This window comes from Notamacropus eugenii, chromosome X (genome assembly GCF_028372415.1).
Source record: "Notamacropus eugenii isolate mMacEug1 chromosome X, mMacEug1.pri_v2, whole genome shotgun sequence".
NCBI classification, from domain to species: Eukaryota; Metazoa; Chordata; class Mammalia; order Diprotodontia; family Macropodidae; genus Notamacropus; species Notamacropus eugenii.
Window position 1 is genome coordinate 101,619,164 of NC_092879.1, and position 17,126 is coordinate 101,636,289.

The 17,126-nt window shown below is 50.6% G+C and overlaps 2 protein-coding genes and 1 long non-coding RNA gene across 7 annotated transcripts in view; 1 reads left to right on the top strand and 2 right to left on the bottom strand.

The window, feature by feature from the left end:
* Positions 1–203: 203 nt before the first annotated feature.
* On the bottom strand, positions 204–14,017 carry LOC140515643 (BTB/POZ domain-containing protein KCTD12-like). Of its 4 annotated transcripts, none has more exons than XM_072626444.1 (4): positions 13,937–14,017; positions 10,134–10,991; positions 2,345–2,425; positions 204–963 (listed from the first exon to the last, which is right to left on the bottom strand). In XM_072626444.1, the coding sequence occupies exons 2-4, from the start codon at positions 10,975–10,977 to the stop codon at positions 443–445; spliced, it is 1,446 nt and encodes a 481-aa protein (XP_072482545.1). In that variant the 5' UTR covers positions 10,978–10,991; positions 13,937–14,017; the 3' UTR covers positions 204–442. The 4 variants fall into 4 exon arrangements, with proteins under 4 accessions (XP_072482545.1, XP_072482546.1, XP_072482544.1 ...); XM_072626445.1 differs by lacking the exon at positions 13,937–14,017 and adding an exon at positions 12,452–12,579 and having other exon boundaries at positions 2,351–2,425; XM_072626443.1 differs by lacking the exon at positions 13,937–14,017 and adding an exon at positions 12,452–12,579.
* Positions 13,049–16,523, top strand: LOC140515645 (uncharacterized). 2 transcript variants are annotated; one of them, XR_011971114.1, is made up of 4 exons: positions 13,049–13,290; positions 13,851–14,156; positions 14,916–15,180; positions 15,660–16,523. It is a non-coding gene; the product is annotated as an uncharacterized lncRNA (long non-coding RNA). The 2 variants fall into 2 exon arrangements; XR_011971115.1 differs by having other exon boundaries at positions 13,851–14,152.
* Positions 14,337–17,126, bottom strand: part of LOC140515644 (Krueppel-like factor 8) — a 51,061-nt gene continuing 48,271 nt past the window's right edge. The window contains exons 7-8 of the transcript XR_011971113.1: positions 14,892–14,982; positions 14,337–14,470 (exon numbers count right to left, since the gene is read on the bottom strand). The gene's annotated coding sequence lies outside the window, so the exon portion shown is untranslated. The remainder of the gene's footprint in view (positions 14,471–14,891; positions 14,983–17,126) is intronic.

The window sequence follows — 17,126 nt, forward strand, 5'->3', positions numbered from 1 at the left end:
CCTTGGGTCCTATATAAAATCAGGGGATTGAATTAGATGATCTCCAAGCTCCATAATCCTTCTTCTGGCCTCTGTTTCCTCCTCCCTGTTTCTGGTAAAAAAAAAAAAAAAAGAGCTAGACTAAACTGTCTCTAAAATCTCTTCAGTCTCTAGCCTTCTAGAATTCATATCATCACATTAAGAGGCTAAGTAATTACACCATATTTGGGGTGGGGCAGAGGAGTTTATTTCAACATGACTACAGTGTTTCGGAGGTCAGAAACTGTCCACGGGGAATGTAGAAATCAACTAGTACATTCCGAAAAGATCTTGACCCCCTTGCCTAGCCCCTGCAATGAAGACATTGAAAAGAGAGGGGGATAATTCCAGAGACCTTACATACAACAACAGGTTGGATTGGGATGGAATTGGTGGTAACAGGAGGTGAGATTTCCCTTTGTCCTCAGACATGGTATTTTTGGAGAAGCTCACTCTGCCATGGTCTTTTTTTATTAGGGAAAGTGCAAGGGATCTTGATTTTGCGAAAATCCTCAATGCATTTGCCCAGTTCCACCTCCATAAGTCTCCGCTCCTCACTGGCCTGGTCTCTGCCAGAATCGTTCTCAATCCCTTTCTCTGGAACACTAGACTGTTCATTGTTCCATCTGGCACCTAATTGCTTTGCCTTCCCCAAATGCTTAAAGGGTTGGTAGTAACTATGGGATTCTGGTCTCGAGGGGCTTGGGTCCTGGTCAGGCCAGACAAAAGGGACAGACAACTGTGGCTCAGGTCTCCCAGAATTTTGAGGGGTTTGATCCTCAACTGCCTCGACATGGGCCACACCAGCCTCTTCCTGGCTCTTCTCTGGGCTAGAGGCTGGAAATCTGTAGGTACCAGATACACCTTCCAAACTCAGGTCATCTTCTTGGAGAGATTTCAGCTCCCAGATGTTGTTGAACCTGGGCACTTCCTGGTAGCTCTCTCCTAGGCAACAGGGTAGGGAGAGAGGGCAAGGAAAATGAAGGGGAAGGAAATCAAATCGTTAGAAGCTATAAGGAGGGCACATGTGAGGAGTTACTTTGGACAAATCATTTGAGTTTTCCTGGCCTCGGTTTCTTCATCTATACAATGAAGGGGCTGGACAAGATGGAATTTACAATTCTTTTTTAGCCCTAACAATCTCTAACATTAGAGCTGTTCAGCTACAGAACCGAGGGAGACCTCAACTGGCATCAATTTCAACACATAACAGCTGGGTGGGAATCCTGTCTTTGCTGAGGAGACAGCCTCTGCCTCCAGACCTCTGCAGAGCAGAAAGCCAGCACCTCTTAACGAAGCCCAATTCCCTTAGGGACAGATCATGCTGTTCAGACTTCCTTTCTTTTTATCATCTGGCTTCACTAATTTCCACCCTAAATGCTTCTCATTCGGTTCCCTGGGGCCAAACTCCACCCCAATCCACAATAAATCAAGCCCCATTTCCACATAACAGTCTTGAAATCCTTACAGACAGAGATCATCTCCCGATATCTCTTCTCCAATATTATCAGTTCCTTCATTCGACCCTCATATGTCAAGGTCTCAAAGGCCTCCACTACCCTGGTCACCCTCACAGCCTTCTTCCAATCCTTATGGAGTTGACATTTGGAATATAAACGGAAGACTTTCTAAGAATCCCAAATGAATTTCATCCCATTCAATTTAGTACAATGTTTTAGCCTGCCAAGATGTCTTTGGAAGCTGACCCTGCTGTGCAGTGTGCTAGCTCTCCTTCCCAGCTTGGAGTTATCTGCACCTTTGCGAAGTCCACTATCTCTGCCTTTATCCATAGCACTGATAAGAACATTAGACAGCATGGGTCAAGCACCCCAGGGTGCCTCACTAAAGATCTCATTCCAGACTGTCAGCAAATTGCTAATACCTACTCCCTGAGGCTGATGGATCCAATACTTACACACACACACGCACACACACACACACACACACACACACACACCCCTATATTATAATAACCTTTATTGTAATTAATTGTAACCTCATTTCTCTATCTCTCTGGCTTAGTTCCCAGGCTCCTACAAGGCAGAACATGGTTAAGAGTGAAATGGCACAAACCAGAAACCTTAGACCCAACTTCCCCATCAGTGGTGCAGATGACCTAAGTAGGGCAGTGAGGGGGCTATTTGTGTCGTACTGATAGAACCTTAGCATCTCTTCAGTTTGCTCTTGGTGGTGTGGAGCCTGGCCCCATGAGCATGTACATGTGTGATTAACATCAGAGGCACAGAGCAATCATCCTAACAGGTTCTGCCCAAACATTTGTGGGCACCACCTCCCTACCCACCAGTCCCCCAGGGACTAGGCTCACTTGCACCTCTCTTCTGATTGCTGTCAGGTGAAGAGCTTGGAGAGGAGCTGAAGCCTTGTTCTTCATCCACTGAAGGGTTCCCTAGGAAGAGAGAACAAAGCACCCATCTGGCTAAAGGCTTTTGCTTCCTTGTTTCTAAATTTTTCAATCCTAAAAGGGCAAACTTCCCATAGTAAATGAAAGCAGACAGACTGCCAGGCTTTGGGAGTGAACGAGGGGGGACCAGGGATTCAAGTGGACTCATCAGTCTTCCAAGTTGGTATAGTGCCACTGAGTGATGAGGTCTCTATAGAAGTGAACAGAATTAGAAGTTGTGAGTTATAGGAGTGTGAGCGAGTGAAAGTGCCCAGTAGCCTCTGCATAGGATGCCACCCAGGAGGCAGAGGAGGCTTCCGGTGACTGGCACTCTCTCCAACCTGCCTTAGGCCTTGGGAGGCCTCTACTGTGCCTTGACAAGCTTAACCTTTGAGAGTTCCTAAACGGATCGTACTATGTCCTGCCTGCTTTGGGGGTGGGGGTGGACAGTGAGACAGAGGAGAGATGAAGGGAGAAAGACAGATATGGAGAGAGACAGGGAGACAGAGAGAGAGAGAGAGAGACAGAGAGAGAGAGAGAGAGAGAGAGAGAGAGAGAGAGAGAGAGAAGAAAGAGGAGAGAGACAGAGACAGACAAACGGAATAAATTCATCTAGAAGTCAGGGCGAGCCAGCCTGTCCAACTTCCTTCAGTCCTTCAAAAGATTCATAATCTCATCAGTGTGAACTCCCCATCCACCAAGGTAGATGTCCATGCCTCTGGAGATGGTTCTTTAGGAAGGATATTGTTGCAGATTCCTTCTGTTACCTCACGCCATCAAAGCTGGACTGGAGCACATGGATACTGCTGTTAGTGATCCCGGTGCCCATTAGAGTCTGCCTCTCTTTGAAACACTTTCCATGACAAGCTCCATCATGTTGCTATGGTTTAAAAAAAACAAACTGATGATTGACCTACTTGAAATGCAAGATAAAATCAGGAAAATCCATTTAGAGCAAACTCTTGAAATATCCCTGACAGCTCCCTCCTCATGCTGCAGTTTCAGAGATCGGTCCCTGCCCCCTCCTGTGACTTCCTTGCCCTGTGTCTGCCAAAGTGATTTTCCTAAAGCACCAGATTCCTCAATAAGTTTCAATTCCAATTATTGCTTAGGATCAAACAGAAATTCCTCTGTTTCACACTGAAAGTCTTTTACAACCTGGCCCCAACCTCCTGTTCCACCTCAATTCTACCTCACTCCAGACACTCTACAATCTAGCCCAGGCCTTCCTGCTGAACCTCATACATGGCAATCCATCTTCCACCTCTGGACCTTTGAACTAGCAGTCCCCCATGCCAGGAATGCTATCCCTCCTTACTCCCCGCTTTTATGGAGCACTGCTTCCCAACGAGCGCCTCAAACATTTGGAACAAGAAGAGAATGAAGACAGAGTGTAAAGGGAGAGAATGAAAGAGCTCCACAACGACATAGTTTTCTGAACCTCTTTTGTTTTTCAGTCACTTTCATTTCCTAGGGAGCTATCCCTTGGAACAGATTAGGAAGGAAGGAAGGAAGGAAGGAAGGAAGGAAGGAAGGAAGGAAGGAAGGAAGGAAGGAAAGAAGGAAGGGAGGGAGAAAGGAAGGGAGGGAGGGAGGAAGGGAGGGAGGAAGGGAGGGAGGAAGGAAGGGAGGGAGGGAGGGAGGAAGGAAGGGAGGAAGGAAGGAAGGAAGGAAGGAAGGAAGGAAGGAAGGAAGGAAGGAAGGAAGGAAGGAAGGAAGGAAAGAAAGAAGGAAGGAAGGGAGGAAGGGAGGGAGAGAGAGAGGAAGGGAGGGAGGGAGGAAGAAAGGGAGGAAGAGAGGGAGGAAGGAAGGAAGGAAAGAAGGAAGGAAGGAAGAGAGGAAGGAAGGGAGGAAGGAAGGAAGGAAGGGAGGGAGAGAGGGAGAAAAGAAGGGAGGGAGGGAGGGAGAAAGGAAGGGAGGAAGGAAGGGAGGGAGGGAGAAAGGAAGGGAGGGAGGAAGGAAGGAAGGAAGGAAGGAAGGAAGGAAGGAAGGAAGGAAAAAAAAGCCATTCAACAAAACTAACCAAGGAATCCACAGTGTATGTGACACTCCACACCCATCAGCTTTCACTATCCTTTCCATGGACATCGTCGCAGCCATCGTATCAGTCGGCTCCTGGCTGGTCCTGCTTCCTTTCTGCATCAATCAATAGATCCCTCATGGAGCTTTGCTGGATTCTTCTTATTCATTCTCTCTTGCAGGCCAATAACTGTGCATGCATTTCTGGACCACAGCTTATTTAGCCATTCCCCAATCAGCTTCTGCAATGTTTCTGTTGTACTGTGCTACCACAAAGCGAAGAGTTATAACTATTTCCTTGTAAATAGAATCATATGCCCAGCAGTGGGATGTCTAAGTCAAAGGGTATGGACACCAATATACTGTTGATGAAACTGGGAATTGGTTTGACTATTCTGGAAAATCAATAAACTGTTCATACTCCCACTGGGGGAATTTTCTTGGTTCTCTTATCCAGCAGCAGTCAGCTCTCTTGCTTCTCCTCTCAAGCGTGGCCTTCAGAAATCCAAAGGAAGACATCTACATTCTCTGGGCCACATTTAGACTCTCCCCCTTGCAGGGGCATATCTTAGTTAGGACCCTTAAAGAATGCCTAGGAAGAATGATCTTGTGAGTTCCTGAGGTTTTGTTTAAATCTCCTATTTGAGGGCCATCGTACAGTATCACAACACAAACACAGGATGGGATGACCTCCATGAAACCAGTAGCTGGAGGGGCTATTTCCCAGGGTGAGAAATCATTAGGCAGAATTCCAGAAGCAGAAAAGAAAGCCACAATTATCCAAGAGTCTACTGGAGTATTCAGTTTCCCTGACTCTGTCTCTCTGTCTCTGTGTGTCAGTCTGTCTCTCTGTTCCTATCTCTCTCTGTGTCTTCCTCTGTCTCTGTCTGTCTCTGTGTGTCTGTGTCTCTGTCTCTCTGTGTGTCTGTCTGTCTCTGTCTCTCCGTCTCTGTCTGTATCTCTCTGTCTCTTTGTCTCACTGTCTCTCCTTGCATGTGTCTCTGTCTCTCGCTGTATCTGTCTCTCTCCCCTCCCCCCACCCACCCAATCCGTTGCTGTCCTTGGGAATGGGTCTCATGCTGCATACAGATTTCTCCTCCCTAGACAACCTGTGATCTAGAAAGTCCAGAGTGAGTGGAGATGGTACACACACTTGCTCATGGTGAGAAGGGAGGCAGGGCCAAGGAGCTGCCACTTTCGAGGTGGGAGCTCCCGTTGCCTGGCAGCTGTTCTGTGCGTCACTGACGACTGACATGGAGACTGAGAACATAAACAGGAAACTCTTGTCTAAGCCTCACACATGAACCTCTTATCTGCCCTGCGTGTGTCACAGGCCAACCAGCTGTTCCTTGATTTTCTGACCTCTGACCAAATGTTTTCTTATTAAAAACAACCAAGAACCAAAGGCAATGAGTCCCCACCAGTCTGCTCTTGCTATGGACAGGCATTGATTGACCTCAAGACCAGCCTCTTTGCCCACAGTTGGAGCAAGGTGGGTCATTGACTAATCACAAGGTAGAACAGTCTCTCTCTGCCTCAGCTACACATCACTGCCCCTTTGCTGCTATCCAGTGAAACTGGGGAGTGGGGTGATGGGGGCACCCAAGACAGATCCAAGTCGTTGCTTGGGGACTCCCAAAGATGATGGGCCAGGGATGGTGCTGCCACTTCAGCCTGAGGCACTCCTACTAGTGGGAGCATATGGGGCAGTCAAGGGGCACCTCTCTTTCTCCTTCCCCTTCTTCATGACTACTGACTAGCCAGACACTGCCACAGACCCCAGGACCCTGGAAAGCTGTTAGGGCAAAGTGCGATTCAGGAAACACGATTCTATCTGTTCTTTTCTGGGGTTTCTTGAAGGGTAACACAAGAAGAACAGGCACCCCCAGATTAGAGGTACTGAGAATACATAGAACACTATAAAGACTAACAGATATCCTGAAAAACCTTGAAATACTTGGACTTGGCTGCCTTGTGCTCCATGGAAGGCTAAACATCCTAAGCTCCTTCAGCTCTTTCGGGTTTGGTGGGATTTGGGGGGAGTGCCTTTCTTCATACCCCAGTGTTGAGTGAAGAACTTGGCCCTTTTCAGTACTTAAGAAATACTCAATCACTTGCCTGATCCTATATGACATAGGCTATGACGGTGCTTCCCTCCCCTGGACGGTCCACAGTTCATCAATGTCCTTCCTAAACGATGGTGCCCATAAGTGAACCCAATCTACTGCACAAAGGATCTGCCCTGGGCAGAGGATGCCATGCTGTTGCTCTCTTATCTACCCCACTGACACCCAATTGGCTTTGGGGCTACCACATCTTTCTCTTCTGTTTTTGGAGAATCAGGACAATATGTGCTCTCTCCAGTCCTGTGCTCTCTTGCTGGGCTTTCCAGGATCTTTTGAATCTGCCTGACATGTCTGCAGTCCCCTCTGCCCATCCCTTCTTTCTTCACCTTCCAAAGGATGGCCATCCTTCCTCTGGACCAGCTGAGATGAGTTTCAGCAAGAGCAGCTGGGTGCTCTCTTTTTCTTTCTTTAGTGATCTTGAGGATGAGCTGCCAATCAACCACTTCAGCTCCATTTCCAATACCCAAGTCATTCTTCTTGGCAAAGAAACCAAACACAAAATACCAATGTTGCAGCTCAGCCTTCTCCCTGGCATCTTGGGCCTTCATCTTGTCCACTAAACACAGATTTCTTAGCAGAGACAGATATACAAAGACAGAGAGAATGGCAGACAGAGACAGAGACATAGAAAGAGAAACAGAGACACAGACACCACAAAGTGTAAAAGATGGAAAGAGAGACAGATAAAGACACAGAGAGAGAGACAGAAACAGGGAGAGCTAGAAAAGGCTGTGATTGGATCAAGGACCTTCAAAGATTGTGCACATGGAAGGGCAATGCTTATGGGGGATGACAAGGGTCCAACCACCTTCGTGTATGCCTAAGGGAGGGGTGAGTAAGTCATGGGAAACAAGTTAAGGAACTGGGAGGGTCCAAAGAAAAGTTAACATCCTCAGTGTGAGGGCAGGCCCTGGGGAGGAGAGAGACTGGAAGCCAGGCCCTGACCTCCTGGAGGAAGGAAAGGGAGTGAAGTGGGGGATGTCCCTGGGGATGGCATGGGGCAGCCCAGCTCTCCTTCCAATGGCAGGAAGGGCCCTGCCAAAGGGTCTGTCACAATGAAACAGCTCTGCCCAGAGAGCTGGGCCTGGCGGGCTCACAGCCTTCCTTTTCCGTAGGCCAGCCCTGTTTTCTTCCTGAGAACTCTGAAGGACTTCCCTGCACCCTGCTCTTTTCCCGAAGTGCCTGAATTTCCACCCCAGACAGAGGCTGAAGGTGGAGATGGAGACAGGAAATTGTTTCTAAACATGTACTGGGCCTTAACTGCTTTCAGATTTGGAATCCAAATAAATCCCCAGGGTGTCCCCAGTCCTGCAGCCATTACTGTTGGATATATGAGCGAATATGCTGATGGACAGTTGTCAAGGGTTGAGCCTTGGGCTTTCATGGAGCCCAGGTTTAGGGGGGTGGAGGAGGGCATGGACATACACTAGACTTCAGAAATCAGTGAGGCCAACACTGTCATTTCACAGATGAGGAAACTGAGACCCTCAGAGTGGGGATAGCAGGTGAAGTGCTGAGTGGCAAGGCTGGGGATGGAGCCCAGGAGCCCAGGCCTCCAGGCAGGGGCATGTGTGGGGGCTGGCTTGAGAGGCCACAGTCCAGAGTGCTCTCCCACCTACACTGCCCTTTCCCACTCTGAGATGACATGGGGCTGCAGGCATTACCATCCTCACTTTAAAGAACAGGAAACTGAGGCTTGAAACAGGGGGATGCCCTTGGTCCCATGGCTGGCAGCATGCTGCCTGTGTGCCACAAGGACAGCAGCCTGGCCTGGGGCAGGCCCTTCCTCTATCTGGACACAGCTGTCTCTTCTACTCACCAACCCTCCCATTGTTGGGTCAAATGGACAGAGATGAAAGTCCTCACTGAGAGGCCAGGCTGATCTCAAGCCAATCACCTGGGCATTTATTGGACACTCCCTAGCTGGCCAGTTCATTCTCCAAGTACCTTTCCCCTCCCCCCACAGCTGCTGGCAGCCTCTCCCCATGAGACCAGGAGGATGCCTGGGATGGCTAGAGTAGACAGTGCAGGAGGCCTAGGATAGGGAGAGACATGCCCTGCTTCAGATCCCTGGATATCACCCACAAAACAGGAGAAAGAGTCACTGGGCAGATCCCAGGCAGAGGGTGCTCCAATGTCACCATATACTCCTTTACCCCAGATGGTCAATGTGCAGTGTGCCTACCTCCCCAGGCTTGAAACACAGATTTCTAGGCTGTTTGAGCCAGAAGAAGCTTTGGACATCAGAGAGGCTGAGCCTGTCATCTTATAGATGAAGACTAGAGAGTTGGGTTGGGGGTCCAAGGACCCAGGCATCCTGGTCCAATCATTTACTACTGTGCAACCCAGGGCCACTCCCTTCCTCCCCTACGCCTAAGTTTCCTTATCTGTAAGATGAACGAAGCGTACTCATGCTCTTTTAAGCATAGAAGGCCCAGAGAGGAGGGAGCTAGAGGTCTGATGGCCTAGTCAAGCTGTTCAGGCTTCAGCCTGGGGTGTCGAGTGTGGGTAGGAACGTCTGAAGGGAAGGACAAAGTCTGGCACACTAATCACCAGCCCAACAGCCAACAAGAAACAAGGCCACCCGTTCTAGCATTTTCGGGTCTGCTTAGAGGCTCCCCTAGGGTCACAGGGCTGAGAAGGCCAGGAATAACCCTGCACATTCTGCTGAGCAAGGGCTCCTGCAGAGAGGTGAAGAAAGAGGCAGAGAAGGAAAGGGAGGGCTCTTTATTGTTTCTTCCTTTATTGCGTTTGCTCAGTAAGTGCCAGGGCCCTGGTAGCCTTGGGCCAGTCTGGCTGGCACCATCAGACACACTAGAGAGAGACCTCTCCCCATTCAGGTCACCCTAAGCACTCTGCAGCCTCTGAGGACCAACAGGTCACTGATCCTCTGTACTGCCCACTCCCTCCCCCTCTTCCCTATAGCTGTTCTGCCGACCTTTGCCAGAAATCGTCCTCCCCCTCCCTTTCCCCCAACCTTCCCCCGAAAATGCCCAGTTGCTTAGGGTCCTCACGAGCTACCATCTTCCTCTAGTTCACCTTGTGGGACCATGAAGATATTTCTGGAGATGGAATCTAGAAACTGTCGGACCCCCCCTTGACCACTCCACCCAGGGCCCAAGGCATCAGGTTATATAAATCGCAGTGTCCAAGCCAACCCAAGAGAAGGTGCTGAGGAGGAGGTGGAGATTGGCAGCCTTGGGGGTCCCTCTTTCTCCACTGGAGAGCTTTCATCCATGGCATTCATCCCCCTCCCCTACCCCTCACCCCCACCCCACCGCACCCCCATTCCCTGACCCACCATAGCAATACATATACATCAGAGCCTGGGACAGAGTTTGCTATCCACTACTCGAAGTTGACACCCAAGACCCTGATCCAAGGAGAACTTGGGGGCTCTTGGTGACCAGAGTCAGAGGCAAGGAAGGTGCTGGAGAGGGGAAGTGAGCATGGCATTGGGAATGACTTTAGAGCCAGGGATGCCAAGGGCCAGGGGCGCCAGGGTCAGGGGGAGGAGACTTTGCGGCTTCTATTTTGGTTGGGTGATGTTTTTTTTAAGTATCACTCACGGTAAAAAATATACTCGGTGTAAGAGGTCCAGATCTTGTCATCAGCCTGGTCCTGGGCACAGGCACAGGTGCCTGTGGAGTTGGATGTCACCATGTGGAAGCCAGCACTGGCCAGTTTGTCAAAGGCTTGCTCTAGGTGGTTGAATTTGAGGTAGTAGCGGGAAGTATACCGCTCAGGAGGGCGGTCAGGGTCCCGACTCTCATTCAGGGTTTCACCAAACACTTCTTTGGCCAGTGAGATCTTGCTGCACACCATGATTCTGGCCACACGGCGAAATTTAGCATCTGTTTGGCTATCCCGGCCTAGGGTATAGGAACCCCGGTAACCAAGGGTGATGTAACCGCCCCTGCGGGTGGCCACAGCACTGGCCCTGGTGGTCCCTGGGGAGCCGCCTGGACCACTAGCTGAGGCAGATGAACTAGAGGCATAGTTGGGACACTGCTCTTCCAAGTCATTCACTCTGGAGTCATCGGCCATCGAGCTGTTGTTACCAGTCTCTGGGGCCAGGATCTTGACAAGATCTGGTAGTCTGAAGTACTCGGCCTCCCTCTTGAGCCGGCTACGCTCTGGAAAGTGGTCTGGCAACACCAGCTGGTGGTCTCTCATGTAGTCTAACACATAACGAAAGAGGAAACCATCTCGATCCACAAAGAACCGCCCTTTGTTGTCATGGGACAAGGACAGGGGATTGTTGCGACTGAACATTTCCCAGAGCAGCGAACCTTGGACGCTGACCAGGGTGGGGTAACGAGTAATATACACCTGGCCCCCCACATTAAGCTCAATGATCTCAGGGAAGGCAGCGAACTCTTCTCTGACTTGGGTGTTGTGCACAACAGCCATGATGACCTTTTCAACTGCAAAGGCAAAAAAGACTCAAAGTTATGGGAGGAACAATCTACCTGTGGTGGGGAACATGTGCTGACACCCACATGCCCTTCTCAAGCAGCCCAGCAGAGCGGCCTCATGAGGTATTTCTATAGTTCACTCGGCCATGGGTGTGCCTGATGTTCTCAGAATTCTGCTACCACAACAGGAAGTCCACACACTGCCTTCTCGCTTGCCCTGCTCCCTCCCTCCTCAACCCTTGAAGGTTAAGCTGGAATTCGACAATCCTCCCCCAAGATCTTGTCCACCACCTCCTCCAACAGAGATTGCTCCCAAATCTCCCAGTCACCCAGTCTCCAGTCCCAGATCTCTAACTTCTGGATGGATGATTCCATTGAATTTATCCATCCGTTTGGGTGCCCCACCATTCAGCCTGACTTGGTCTCCTCACTGACTCTTAAAGGAGATAACTCTGCTCCCCTCCACACCTCCCCAGATCTCTGAATCCAGTGTACACTTGTTGAGCAGGAGGACTGAGAGCCTGGTCCCTCTGTCCCTCCCTCTTTCCTACATAAAGCCAAGAGAGTCAGAGAAGAAGGGGACAAACCCCTCCATTTAACAGAGGAGGAAACTGAGGCAGCACGGAGAGGCATCACACACAAGAAATGACAATATCTATGACTTTAGGTGAGTCATTAAACCTCCATGGGTTCCAGTTTCCCCCTCTGTAAAATGGTCCAGATGAGAGGCAATGAAGGCCTGAGCTGGGGGGAGGGTTGTGTGAGTGATGGTGATTTTGCTGACGATAGCTACCACTTACACAGCCCCAATTATATGCCAGACATTGTGGTAAGCACTTTACAATTATGATATCATGGTACCCTCCTAAAAGCCCTGTTAATTAAATTAATTAATTAAATTAAAGGTGTTAATTATTATCTCCATTTTACAATTGAGGAAACTGAGGCAGACAGTGGTGAAGTGATTTGTCCAGGGTCACACAGCGAAGAAGTGTATATGAGGCTGGATTTGAACTCAGGACTTCAGGACTTCTGGCCTAGTCCAGCTGCCTTTGAGCAGAGATAAGGGGAGTGGCTGAACAGATTGTATCTGGATAGGACTGACAGAATTTGTGAAGTGATTAGATATAGGGGGGAGGGTTGGGAGTCTGGGGGACTGGGAGGGTACTGATATCCCTTGATGGTAACAGGAAGGTTGAGAAGGGGGTGGAGGTTGGGAGAGAAAGGTCAGAAGTCCTTTGATTTTTAAACACTCTAAAAACCAAGGTTCAGCATTTTCCATGACCTTCCTAGGGTTAGGGAGACATAGAAGGGAAGACTGGAGAAATGGAGGCAGCTTGTTTTATGGCTCATTTTCAATCAATCCATCCATAAATACTGATATACACAAGAGCTGGCTCTGCTCCCCTGGCCCACTGACTACTTACATTCAGAATAGCAAAGTTCCCCCTGAGAAGACAGCGTCTTACCTGGTTAAATCTCCTCTGGTCAAGGTTAGCTTTGTGATGGGGTGGCGGATGGGGGGGGGAGGTTTTGAGAAACAGGCTGGGAAGATGGAACTCCCTTAATTCATGATTTCCTTTCTTGAATGTGCTAGGTCCCTCCTTAAACAGCTGGCCCAGCTGCTGGATCCTGCTGGCCTGAGCAGCTCCCGTTTAACTGAGGGAGGGAGGAAGGGAAGGAGGGAGGGAAAGAGGAAGGGAGGGAGGGAAGAAGGAAGAGAGGGATTAAGGGAGTGAGGGAGGAAGGGAGGGAGGAAGAGAGGGAGAGGGAAGGATTAAGGGAGTGAGGGAGGAAGGGAGGGAAGAATTAAGGGAGTGAGGGGAAAGGGAGGGAGGGGCTTGCTATCCTCCGATTCTGATGTTGGCAATAGCATTGTTGGCAAAATTCTAATTGTGATGGCATCATTGCTAGGCAACAGGTGAGCCATGGAGAGCCCAGACTGGCCCAGTGTAGGAGCAGCCTGGTCCAGCCTTGAAGCCACAGGCAGAACCAGAGAGTCAACTGGCTCCTTAGAAAGTGATCATCAAACATGCTCATGTCCCTTTAGGCCCCAGCGATAGCTGCAAAGCTCAGAACAGCCAGATGGGTCCTGGTCTCAGGAAAGATGGCCCAAAGAGAACAGAACTGTGCCCTGAACTAGAACTCAGCACTCTCAGCTCTGAGCTAAGTTTCCAGTGTGGTGCCATTTATAGGAACTCCCTCCACTGAGGCAGGGTGCAGTCCTTCTCTGCCTTCTTGGCTGAGACTTAAGGCTCAGAAAGGTGAAGAGACTTGTTCAAGGTCACACAGGCCAGAAGTGTGGCAGGTGAGGTTTGCTCCCTTTTGTACTGAGAATGGGCAGCAACGAGTGGGCTGGTATTATTGGGAAAGAGCGTGGGCTTTCTAGTTAAAAAGCCAGGATTCTCTCATCTTCTCTGCTCTCCTTAACTAGCTGGGGGAACTTGGGGGGAGTCCCTTGTGTCTGCATCTTCAGGTCCTCGGGCTGCCTGCTCCCCACTCCCCATTCCATTCCCTCTGATGCTCTCCACCCCACCACAGGGTTGCCCCCCGCTGAGCTGGGCCGCTCCGCACTGCACCCCCTCCAGCCTCCACCGGACTCTGGCTACCGGAGGGGGGCTGCGGGCCCCCCTAAATGGCGGCGGCGGAATTGGGGGGAGGCCAGGCCAAGCCAGGGCAGCAGCTGCGGCCCGAGAGGACCTCTGCAGACCTGTCCGCAACCCCCCCACCCCCACCCCCGGCACACGCAGGGCACCACGTGGATTCTTTCCTGCTGCAATCGCTTCTGCAGCCCCAGAGCTAGCCCCCTCCCTGGCTTGGAAATGGGGAGCCCCGTGCTAACCCCCCCATTCCGTTCCCGTCCTTCAGGCTGGCCGTGGCTGGGTCCCTCTCCCCTCCCCCCAGCAGCCGCCAGCCCCGGCCTGGGACCCAGCTTAGCGAAGGGATCTGCAAACCTGGTGGGGGCGCCCCCCTGCTCAGGCAGTGAGCAGCTCTGTTCCCCAGAGATCCAAGAGAGGCGGACCGGAGCCCCGCGGGTCGAACTGCAAGTGAAGGCAGGAGCAGTCGTCAGTGGTGGAAGTGGGGGGGCGCACTAGCGCAGAGCCGACCCCCCTCCCCGCTTCGCCAGCCCCCCCACCCCAAGCTACAAAAAAGGATCAACACTTGGATAAGTTGGTAAAGGGCATGGGGTGGAGGTGGGGGGCTCAACCAGCAGCCTGGCCAAAGACACACACACACACACTCACGCACACATCCCGGCCACCTTTCCTTCCCAGCATCCGATCCACTGCAGGGATGGGGGAAGGTCCCACAGCCCAGAAGCAGCTGCCGGGCTTAGCTTACCTGAATGTCCCTCGGCAAGGCTGCGGCTGCTCACAGGCTGTCTTCAGCTCCTCTCCTCAGTTCCCAGCTGCTCCATGGCCCCCAACCTGGCTCAGCCGCCACTTGGCCTGGCTCCTTCTCCCACTAGCCTCCCTCCCAAGTGGAAACTGCGAGCCGGACGACAGAGAGAGAGAAAGAGACAGAGAGAGAAAGAGAGAGAGAGAGAGAGAGAGAGAGAGAGAGAGAGAGAGAGTGTGTGTGTGTGTGTGTGTGTGTGTGTGTGTGTGTGTGTGTGTGTGTGTGTGTGTGTGTGTCCGGTATTTGAGGAGGGGAAGGGAGGGGAGACCAGGGGAGGGGCGATTGGGAGGGGCACGCCCCCACACAGCCACACAAGAAAACCTTAGCTTCAGAGCTGGAAAAAGACTTTAGACATCAACTAGTTTTACAGAGGAGGAAACTGAGGCAAGGGAAAGGACTCAGCCCAGTGAGTAGTAAAAGCAGATTCGGAAGACAGATCCCCTGATTCTTCCTGCAGGGCTCTTTCCACGACAACCCACTGATTGCAAAGTGAGTTCCAGTAGGGCTTACCTGTCCTTCTCTTGCTTTCCCTAGGGCAGATAAACACCGACACATTGTAAAAAGAGCTGGTTTCATTCCTCAGAAGACTCCTTTGGAATACCTTCAGTTGGTGTAAAGAAAGAGGAAGGACAGGCTGTTTCCAGGAGCATCTTTGGTTTCCAAGACTGTCTACTCAAGCAGAAGCAAGAAGGGACTGACCCCCACTTCTCCTCTCACCCAGTTCAAAGCATTTCCAGCTGGAAGTGACCTTAAATATCCCGTCTTATTTCTGAGTCCAGCACCTTCGTTTTAGAAAGAGGTAAACTGAGGGGCAGGGAGTCACCCAGAGCTAGTAAGTTAGCAGACCCAGCTTCATTCAAATGCAAATCTTCAGACCCCAGAGGCAGTGCCCATTCCAAATTCTCTCTGAATGTCCACCCTGCTCACCACCTTGCCTCCCACTCCTCAAACCAAAATTCAATAATTGCTGAAGCCCACTGGAAATCCCACTCATTTTGTCCAGTTATGGTCATTCTTCCTTCCTGCCCAGCCCCAGTCCAGCCTCCAAAGGTTGAAGTAAATTGGACCCCTGTTCCAGGTCTATCTGTTGCCTTTCCCCAAGCCTTCTTGTGTCTCCAGGGGTTGCCCACACTAAAAGGCAGAATGGCAGGTCATCACCTGGCTGACCATGTGTCAACATTTCAAACAGGTCCATGTGCCCAACACAGCAATCACTGCCCAGTGTGCCTCCCCAGTGGGAGTGTGGGTAGTCATTCATTCCTTCATTCTGTCATTCAGCAAGCATTGACTGAGCAGTTGCTACCACCTAAAAGACACTGAGCACAAGGGCTACAGTCTGCTGGACCAGGTATAGCTTCTATGCTGCTGCTGCAAGATCAGCTCTCCGACATCTTGTCAAGGTGCATAGCCACAAGCCTGTGCTCTAGACAAAGGACTCTGGGAGGCAAGCTGGAACTTGGCTGCTTCTGTGGTACCTGGTACATGTTCCTTTGACTTTCCATCAGCCCATGAGCTGAGTTTTCTTCTTTCCAGACCAGCTGTTGAATCATTTGACTTCATGTCATACAAAAAGAACAAATTTCCCTTCAACAAGATCCCATGTGGTGTGTCTCATGCACCCTGTACTTCATGTGGCTAGCCATCCACTCATTCCACCTCCATCATTTGGTGTTGTTCACTGCAGCTAAGGGGGCACTCCCTGATGGTTGGTGAGAGGCTCACTACAACACTGTGGGGGTGCTGTCCCCCAAAACATGCCTCAGGTGGTCAGAGGAAGCTCAACTCCCCTGTGCTGGCTCATTCAAAGATTAGCTACCTGTCCATGCCCTTTCTAACAAATATGGTTAGCCAGGAATGGGCAAGAATCAGAAATGACAATCAACCCTTGCTCCCCACTACCCCCCCCCAAGGAAAAGGTGCTCACTCAGAATCCTCCCCAGTATTGTCTTCTGTTTTAGCTCTCCTCACCCAGGGCCAGGGGCTTGGGCATCTCAGTATCCAAACAGGTCCAAAACTGGTGAGTATCAAGTTCTTGTGACTGGTGAATGACAGCCTCCCATTTTTGACATGATGTTTAGAATCTGATGTACCTGACCTCTCTCACTCTACAGGAAGGTATTGCAGATTTCATTGGTAGCAAGAGTTCTCAGGCACAGCAGCTTCTTTGACAGGTTTTCTTCTAGAAATAGGTTGCTTTTGCTACCACTCCAAGCTCCCTCTTTCATTCATTGCCTTGAACACTGATGGATGCTGGATGAATTTAATTCATTCAACAAGCATTCACAACCTAATCTGAGCAAGGTTAGGCATTGGGTGAAATCCAGAGCTAAATGAATTACTGTCTCTGCCCTCAAGAAGCTAGCTTATGATTCAGTAAGAGAGTGGGGGGGGGGGAACAGAAAGAGAAGAGAGAGGAGACAGAGAGAGAGAGAGAGAGAGAGAGAGAGAGAGAGAGAGAGAGAGAGAGCAGACACAGGAAAAAGACAGAGAAAAGGGAGGGAGAGAGAGAAAAAGAGAAGAGGAGAGGACACAGAGATGAGAGAGAGAAGAGGAGGAGAAGGGAGGGGAGGGAAGGAGAGAGAACTGCATAGAGGCATCTAAAGAGCCAGAACTTTAAAAGTTCAGAGAAGAGCCCAGGGCTAAATGTGAAGGGACTGGCCCAAGTCACTGTCCCAGGCCATGCCAACCTCTGGAGATGTCACCAGGTTTCACATCACCTAACTCAGCATGTACTCATGACTCCTG

What these genes read in the sequence shown, in the direction of transcription:
- LOC140515643 (XM_072626444.1), bottom strand. Translation starts at nt 10,977, where the DNA reads ATGGCTGTTGTGCACAACACCCAAGTCAGAGAAGAGTTCGCTGCCTTC. An exon ending in CACCGAGTATATTTTTTACC is followed by an intron (nt 2,426 to 10,133) that starts GTGAGTGATACT and finishes CTCTCTTCCTAG; the next exon opens with GGAACCCTTCAGTGGATGAA. An exon ending in CAATCAGAAGAGAGGTGCAA is followed by an intron (nt 964 to 2,344) that starts GTGAGCCTAGTC and finishes CCTGTTGCCTAG; the next exon opens with GAGAGAGCTACCAGGAAGTG.